This window comes from Carlito syrichta, unplaced genomic scaffold (genome assembly GCF_000164805.1).
Source record: "Carlito syrichta isolate Samal-C Ts95f unplaced genomic scaffold, Tarsius_syrichta-2.0.1 Scaffold119772, whole genome shotgun sequence".
NCBI classification, from domain to species: Eukaryota; Metazoa; Chordata; class Mammalia; order Primates; family Tarsiidae; genus Carlito; species Carlito syrichta.
Window position 1 is genome coordinate 607,302 of NW_007063868.1, and position 9,101 is coordinate 616,402.

The 9,101-nt window shown below is 47.6% G+C and overlaps 1 protein-coding gene across 1 annotated transcript in view; it reads left to right on the forward strand.

Annotated features, from left to right (window-relative positions):
- The window catches only part of SPTBN1 (spectrin beta, non-erythrocytic 1), a 168,996-nt gene extending 161,171 nt beyond the window's left edge, over positions 1-7,825 (forward strand). The window contains exons 32-35 of the mRNA XM_008047968.1: positions 1,730-1,968; positions 3,094-3,267; positions 5,728-5,770; positions 6,497-7,825. Coding sequence (XP_008046159.1) covers positions 1,730-1,968; positions 3,094-3,267; positions 5,728-5,770; positions 6,497-6,715 — 675 coding nt within the window. The 3' untranslated portion in view covers positions 6,716-7,825. The remainder of the gene's footprint in view (positions 1-1,729; positions 1,969-3,093; positions 3,268-5,727; positions 5,771-6,496) is intronic.
- The last annotated feature ends 1,276 nt before the right edge of the window (positions 7,826-9,101 follow it).

Genomic DNA, 9,101 nt, shown 5'->3' on the forward strand with positions numbered 1-9,101 from the left:
AGCGGCCACTTCACTCCAGTCTGGGTGACAGAGTGAGACTCTAGCTCAAAAAAAAAAAAAGTGAAGAGAGAGAGGGATAAATATTTAAATAGCCTGTTGCTCATAAGCATGGGTCCACAGGCTGTCACTTACAAGGCCTGAATGATCACCATGTGCACACACTTACACACCCACCCACCCACCATTTTTTTCTGCCCTAATAATCCATTTTCCACATTGCTATGAGGGTGGAGGGTTCCAGTCGAAACTACCCTGAAGTCCCATAGCCTGTAGTCCCACCCTAGACTCTGGTGTTAATTGTAACAGTTGGCAAAGACAAAAAAAAATCCTGATTCTCTCTCCCTCCCCGAGTTTTTACTAGCCTTTTTCCCAAAAAAATTAGTTACGCCAAAGATCAAGCCTGGGGCCCATTTAGGTCAAACCTTTCATATAATGTGAGCAATCCAGTTCCCAAAAGTTGGCAGATTGAGTGTTCAAGCGGTGGTGGCTAGTCTCCCTTTCATCTGTCAAGGTTGTTGCTAATTTGGTGTCACTCTGGTTCAAGGCAGCAGTGGTGGGGGACGTATCTAATGAGCGTGCCGTTGACTCCTCCATGTGTGTCCGCGTACGAGGGGTGCAGGTTGTCGGTAACCCACTAAAGCATCAGCCACACCCAGCTTTAGTAACTCGCTAATCCCACGCCCCGGGTATACCAGCCGGGGGCTGCTTACAGTTAATGGTCCACAGTTGATGGTGCACAGGCTGAAAGTGATAATGAATCAAGACCCTACTCCATTTCCAAAGCCGAAAAGCCATGAGGGTTACAATTTAAGTGAGCTTGGGAAGGAACGCTCCCGAAGACGTCTCCAGCCTGAAGGGTCAGAGCCACTGGAAGCCTGGCTGTCTCTGGGCTTTCTCGTCTCAGTGCAGCAAGGCACCGTGATCAACCAACCTGAGATGGGGAAGGCCCTGGTTCTGTCTTTGTTTGGGGGTAAATAGCCGTGTGGTGTTGAGTGACTGTGATTGGCTTTTCCAGCTCCTTTAACACCAACTACAACCCACTCACGATACAACTTCGGCAGACGTGGTTCCATTGATGTTTGTTGACTTGCCTTGTTTCCTTCTAGCTCTTAAGTTCCAAAGTCTAACTGGGGCAGTAGATGTGACGTGCATGACTGTCGTCTAATTTCTGCATGTGTCTGTGACGAGGTGTGGGGCGGGGGCGGGGAGCTAGAGCGCATCTTCAGAAGCCAGAGGCCTTTCCTTGTCTTACTCTCGGGGAATGCCGGCAGCTCTGACGGAGCCGTCTCTCTCAGTCTATTTGTGAATGCCCTTTTGCTTCGACTTCCAGCCCTTCCTGGTTGTAAGGTGGCTGTTGTATAACGTCCGCTCTCTCTCATATTTGATATGTGCAATTGTCACTGTTGTCCTTCTGTTTCAAAGTAACCGCAAGAGGAGACGATCTGAGTTCCATTAGAGAAAATGGATTGATCGGAGGAGTAGAGTGCAGTAAAACTCATACTGGCATTTCGCTTTTCTCATTTCCCCGTAAACGGGCGGGCATTAATCCATTCCCACCTTCTAATGTCCTCGGTGTCCAGCTGGCTTTGTGGGTGTGCGATGGTTTTACTGTACTGCCTCGATCTGTGCCAGGCATTTATACACAGCCACGTGTGCGAGTCAGTTAGAGCGTATGTGGTCACCCCCGTGGCTCACAGAGGTAGCTGAATGGCCTCTCCGCTGTCCCTAGATGGCAGACACGGTGGACACAAGCGAAATGGTTAACGGCGCGACAGAGCAGAGGACGAGCTCAAAAGAGTCCAGCCCCATACCCTCCCCCACCTCTGACCGCAAAGCCAAGACTGCCCTCCCGGCCCAGGGTGCTGCCACCTTGCCGGCCAGGACCCAGGAGACACCTTCGGCCCAGATGGAAGGCTTCCTCAATCGGAAGCACGAGTGGGAGGCCCACAACAAGAAGGCCTCGAGCAGGTAACGGCAGCAGAGGCTGGCCCAGGAACTGGGACGTCAAGGCGGGTCACTCTTGAGTTGGAAGGGGAGCGTGTGCTCATGTAGGTTAATCATTGAGTGGCTTTCTGGGCTTCGCCTTCTTCTTGAGGCTGACACAGGCGAGCGGGAGGAGCGTGCTACCTATTCACTGAGAGAAGGAAAATTTAAATGTGACTGGGAGTAGCAAGAAGGCGCTGTAGTAGTTTATACAAGAGAAAATTTGCTATGTTGAGATTGAGGAGCCCCTGTCTTAAGTGAAGTGATCTCATTGTTGAACTCTGTGGGATTTTTAAAAAGACATTCACCACTTCTTCTGGCCTTATCTCCATACTAACCTTTATATAGTCATTATATCTCAACACCCTGATTTTATTATTTAACAAATGCGGAAACAGAAGCTCTGAGACGTTAAAAAAGCTTGCTTTCTGTAGAAACCTAGTAAATGACAAAGCTGGAGTGAAACTCATGTCTGACTCCAAAGCCTGTGTGCTTAACCAATAAACTAAACTACTTGGGATCACCCTATATTGTTATGCAGGTTGTTTACTGCACAAGGGGATCAGGTCATATAAGGACTGCCATTCATATTGAGGGCAACATAGGGATTTCTATGTTAATACAGGTAGGCATTCTAATAAAATTAGTGTATTATGACAGTTTGCCATATTGTAGGGGAAAGGCCTCCTTCTTCTAACTCACTCAACGGTACCATGAGTGCTCATGGCCCTGAATCTGCCTCCCTGTCAAGTTGCCAAGCCCCATAAAGCCTGAAACTGAGACAAAAGGAGCTCCTGCCTGAGGACAGACATGTTTCCAACAAGGAGCATGGCTTGTGCCCCATTGATATAAGCGGACACTGCGGCAGAGAGACCAAACACCAGAAACAGAGCTAAGAATACAAGAGGCCACCCTGAAAACCTGCCACTGTGGCAACATTTGCTGTGTCCCAGGAGTTACCACGGGGGAGTTGTGTTCCCTTGTGTAGTGTTCACAGAGTTTAGGAAGGGCCGCACCGTGTTGTGTGAGGACTGTCTGCACGTTAATCACGTCTTAATTCTTGAAGGGCAGCGTGGCATAGAGCCTTGACATTCCTTTCTTACTGTACAGGTCCTGGCACAATGTTTATTGTGTCATAAATAACCAAGAAATGGGTTTCTATAAAGATGCAAAGACTGCCGCTTCTGGAATTCCCTACCACAGTGAGGTCCCTGTGAGTTTGAAAGAAGCTGTCTGTGAAGTGGCCCTCGACTACAAAAAGAAGAAACACGTATTCAAGCTAAGGTGAGTGTCGCCGTGCTTCATGGCTGCCAGGGGATGGCTGTGTGTTTATTTTCGCTCTAAGGGTCTGTCTTTTTTAGACAGACGCTGTGATTAGTCGGTTCTCTCCTCTGCCGTTTTAAATCCTCAAGTGATGAAAAACCTGCTTGGCACACAGCTTGGTTAGGCTAGATTCTTTGGACACTGTGGCCAGCTACCAGCTTCCCTGTGGTGACCAGTGCGGCAAAGTGTGGAAGGCAAAGGAAAGGAGCTTTGTTTTTATAACTTGGCACTTACTGTTCCCTGAGACTTAAGGTGAGCTGGTCATATGTCACAGTTTAAAGGAAGTGTTTTAGAAAAAGTGTTTCCCCATGTTTTCAACTGATCCAGACCTAAGAGGTGCTGTTCTTTGCTGGTAAGTTGTCTGGAGATGGGTCAAGTGAGCCATCCTAGAGCTGAATGGAGACAGACAGGAAATGCTTGGATGGGGCTTGGGGCCCTGTCCTACCCTGACTCTCCCTCCCAGCATATGCTCTGGCTTCTCCTGAACCCCCTAGCTCCAAATGTCCCGGGGCACATCTGGTGGGCGTTTCTGTTGTGACCTTGCCCATTCCTCCCAGTGCTCTGATGGGCTTTTCTCTTGGACTCCTGCGATCTGCTTCTGTTCCTCATAGTTTGTGTGACCCAGTAGGACACAAACGCATCACCCTGCAGAGTGGAGCCAAGTGAAAAAGTTCTTCTGACACCTAGAAGTGGGCAGAAAACTTACTCTATCTTTTTAAAATGTTTTTAAAGAAACACGTTTGTGGTTAGGCTATGAGTTGACTACTGAATTGCTGTTGGCTTGGGATCTGAGAGGCTTTGGTGTTACTTATGTGTGAGTTCCCGCCAGTTAGACGAGGCCAAGGACTGCAGAGGAGAGTTTCAGATGGTGTGATTCATTAGGCTCTGTGGAGGTGCAGTGCCGGCAGGCTCTTGGGGCCTTGAAACGCTTTACATTTTGTATGACAAGGCCCCGACAGCTCGACTCCTTGGCTGCCTGCCCCTTTGTTCTCCCTTCCTGGGCTTCAGAGAATTGGGTACTTACCCTCTGCTGCACCTGCAACACCTCTTCTTCTGGACAACCACAGAGCGAGTGACTAAACCCTCCGAGCCCAGGGACCTCTTGGCATCACACAAATGGCCTTGCACATGGGGTTTCTTTCATTCCAAGACACACATTGGAAGGAAAACCTAGGTGGGCTACGGTGGCTCAGCCTATAATCCCTCCCAAAGTGAGGCCGAGACAGGAGGATTGCCTGAGCCCCGGGTTTTGAGACTAGTCTGGGCAACTTGGTGAGACCTCATATCTACGATAAATCACAAAAACTAGCCAGGCGTGGAGGCATGCATTTGTAGTTCCAGCCACTTGGAAGACGGGTGGAGGAATCACCTGAGACCAGCAGGTTGAGGCTGTGGTGGCTGTGAGCGTGCCACTCCACTCCAGCCTGGGCTACACGAGTGAGACTCCAACTCAAAAAAAAAAAGAAAAACCTAGGAGGCCTTTTCTGCATGTCTGTTCTAAGATTCTGGAGTTTGTAAACGTGGGGGATACAAGCTCCATGGCAGAATTTCAAAACGGTTCATGTCTAAAGAGCTTTCTCTTTAATTCACTTTTTAAAAAATTTATTTGTTTATTGGGTTGCGGGTCTCACTCTGTGGAGTGCAGTGGCACGATCATGGCTCGTGGCATCTCCTCAAATCTCCTCCTGGATCTCAGTCTCCTGGGCTCGAGAGATCCTTCTGCCTCAGCCTCCTCAGTAGTTCCCTCGACTACATACCACTACACCTGGCTCACTTTTTCTTTTTATTTTTTTGAGTTGGAGTCTTACTCTGTTGCCCAGGCTGAAGTGCAGTGGTGTGCTCACAGCCACCTCAGCTTCGACCTACTGGGCTCAGGCAATCCTCTCATCTCAGCCTCCCAAAGTGCTGGGATTGTAGGCTTGAGCCACCATGCCAGGCAATTTTTTTTTTTTTTAAATAGAGATGAGGTCTTGCTCTGTTGCCCGGGCTGGGCTCAAGCAGTCTTCCTGCCTTAGCCTCCCAAAGTGCTGAGATTATAGGTGTAAGCCATTGCACCTGGCCGCTAGCAGAATTTCAAAAGGGCTTGTTGTGTTTACATTTACTTTAGACCAGTGCTCAGCCACTCAGGTGGTCTTTGCCACAACAAAGCCAAATGCTGTATTTGGGGCTTTTTGATCTTCCCAATGGACTGAAGCAGCAAGCTGCCTGTGTATAATATGCTGGTGCAATCATGTGACTTCTTGATGTCTGGGTCCATCGCTGGGGTCCTCACACGTGGCTGGTGACATATGTGGAGCTCTGAATTGCTGTTTCTGATGTGACTCCTGTGGTCTGCCTTCATTCCACACAGTCTGTGGGAGTTAGGGGATTTCTATTTTTCTGAAGTTAAATCGTGACTTACTTTTATCTTTGAAATTGCAGACTAAATGATGGCAATGAGTACCTCTTCCAAGCCAAAGATGATGTAAGTTTCTCCATTTTATTTCTGTCGAATACTTGGGAGTTTGCAAGTGTTTGTGGGATGAGAGGCTGTATTCATAATTTATTCCTATCAGTGATGATCTGTGGCAGACTCTGTCACTGGACTCCAGTCACCAGCACTAGAAGGTGCTTGATTCTCTGTCTCTAGTGGGCAGTGAATGTTGTCTAGGTGCCCCTTGCCAAGAGAGAAGAGCTAGGGCAGGACCCCTTGGAGTCGAAGGAGGAAAATCTTGCCCATCCCCTCCCAGTGTCAACAGGGAGGTAGGTGGTCCCGAGACTGGGCGTGCATCCTGATGCCCAGGCAAGAGCCTTTCCACTGGCCCCTTCTACCACTGCCTGTGGCCAGCTATCCCATGGTTGTGCTCCACCTTGAGGAAGGAGGGTCAGTGGATGGAAAACAACATGGATAATGCTTTAAATTTGAAAAAGCACCTGCTAGGGTGGGATCTTGACACCCCATAGACTGTTATCAGACTCCCAGCTCTTTCAGGTTTGTAGGACCCTGTACCAGAGTTATGACCTTCAGGTGCCCTGGAACTGGATCTCATGAGAGGCCGAACAGTGTTCACTCCCTGTGCAGATAAAGCAGAGGTGCCCGGAAGTGACTCTGCTCACCCCTCGGTTGGCTAGAGAGGTGCCATTCCCAAGGTCATCCAGGTGGAGCCAGACACCTCTAGGTCGAGTCTCACTTGTCCCCTCCTCTATGCAGGAGGAAATGAACACATGGATCCAGGCCATCTCCTCCGCCATCTCCTCTGATAAACATGAGGTGTCCGCCAGCACCCAGAGCACGCCAGCATCCAGCCGGGCGCAGACCTTACCCACCAGCGTTGTCACCATCACCAGCGAGTCCAGTCCCGGCAAGCGGGAGAAGGACAAAGAGAAAGACAAAGAGAAGCGGTTCAGCCTTTTTGGCAAAAAGAAGTGAACTCCTTTTCCTTCACCTCCTGCCCTTCTCTTACCTTTTTCAGTGAAATTCCAGCATGCGAGCTCCGAACCAACACATTACTCTCTGTGCCTAATGTTCCTCAATGTGGTTGATTTATTTTTTATTTTTATTTTTAATTTATAGAGCATTTCTGGGGGGTGGGGGAAACACACCGAAACCCTTTAATCTCCAAGTTACAAAAGTTTGAGGTGCAGAGGGAAGGCCAGATTTTTTTAAATGAAATCATATAGATTAGATCTCAATATTTAAGCTGTTCCTCAATTTTGTGAGGCTGTGTTGGAAATAACCCGCCTCTAGTGCTGTTGGTATGCAAGGCAGCGGTGCTTAAACAATCCTTCCTGTACTCACCAGAGACAAAAACGTACCCGTTTCCTGACACCATTCTCTTCCATTTACTTCCGGCGGTTGCCCCAAGTCCGATTAGAAGTGCCCACGATGGGTCCACCCTTTCTTAAACAGGTCATGTATTCCGATCTTGCTGCGTCCACAGTGCAGCCCCACGTTAACTCTACAGACCAAACCATTTATACCTGGCATCACTTACTAACACACGACATGCGGCTTTTCTGCGTCAACTGCTACGACGGTTAAGAATGTCAGTATACAAGAAGGAGTAGAAAACTGATACTGTTTTAAATAATCTGTAATTTCAATTTTTTTTTTTTTGCTGAAATACATTATATTGTATGTTTGAGATAATTCTAGTACAAAGTATAATAAAACTAGATGTATAATAAACCCTTTAAATCATTGGTAAGTGTACACGTGGTGGAACTGAAGCATTTACTGGACAAAGTAATGTTATTCTAATGGTTACTTGCTCGTGCGTTGCCACACTGTGTTATAATTTGCTTCATTACCTTGCTATTTGATACATAGTGTGCATTTCTCTGTCACTGTAACTATGGTAATGACAAATTTTCATCTTACTGCACAATCAAAATGACATTGATAGGAATGAACTCCAGAGGCTGGGCCTGAACAGGGAGGTGGTCGCTCAGGCCTGGTGCTCAGTCGTACGACCTGTACCTCTCAACTTTTGCCCTATCTGTTAAATATATGCTATGTCATTAAATGCTTTTAAATCTAGCACGGTGACTAGTTGCTGTTTTTCCTCTGCTGTGTGTGTGTGTGTGCCCAGGAGGGCAGTTGCACAGGGAGAAGTAACAAACAGAAAACATTTTACAGACAACCTGGGTTCCCTGTTGCATTTTTTTGTTCTTGTGTGGTGCACCAGCTTTGAAAACTGCAGCAAAAAAGAGTAATAAAGGTGAATGTTTTGTAGTTACACATCCACATTTTGTTTTTTATTTATGACAAAGTTACCACCTTGCTAAACCTGATCACTGAGACGGGAGTTGGCAAGCCTTTTCCGTAAAGGGACAGATCGCAAACGTTTCGGGCTCTGTGTCCCTTGCTGTGTTGCTCGACTCTGCTGCTATGGAGGGCAGAGGCAGGCAGTCCTTGACAAGGTAGGAACGGATGGGCACGGCGATGCTCCAGTCAGTCTGTATTTAGGGACACAGATTTGAATTTCATGTAACTTTCAGATGCCACACAATATTCTTTTGATATTTTTGAGATTTCAAAATGTAAAGTCTATCTTGCACAGATTAAACAAACAAAAACACACAATAGGCCAGATTTGGCCCCGCAGACCAGAATTTGCTGACCCCACAGTAGAGTCACGGGTTATTTACAGGTGATACACTCGTCCTCTTTATCTGGATGTATTGACTCAGTGCCACTTGCATGTTTTCCTGCATAAAGCAGCAGTGGATGCTAACATTACAGATGTCCAGTAAGCAGTTCCACAAAGACCATGTCTACTGTGGCATCGGTCCGCCTCCACAGCAGAGTAGCATCGGAGCTTTCTCTTACCTGTAGATGAACTGAGACCCCACCCTCTTCCCCTCCTCCACCTCTCACAGGCACCCAAGGCCACTTATCTCACATGACAGTCCTTTGTCCTTGCCGTACTCAAGGCTAGAATTAAGTTGTTCTGTTCTCAACAGACCAAAATGTTTAGTTGAGAAAAAGCATGTTGGGGCCAGGTGGGGTGGTTCATGCCTATAATCCTAGCACTTTGGGAGGCTGAGACAGGAAGATCGCTTGAGGCCAAGAGTTTGAGACCAGCCTGGGCAACAGAGCGAGACCCTCTTCCTTTTTAAAAGTTAAAAAGTATGTTGGAAACAATCATAATTACAGTCTTGTACTCTTGAGGAAGTCATGCAGATGGTCGGAAGCCCACACCAGTAATCCTGAACTCCCATAAGAAATGCATTCACATTGAACATCTTGCACACAGTTTCAGCAGATGTTTGGTTAGGAGGCCCAGGTTTGACCATGGCAACAATCTTATGAT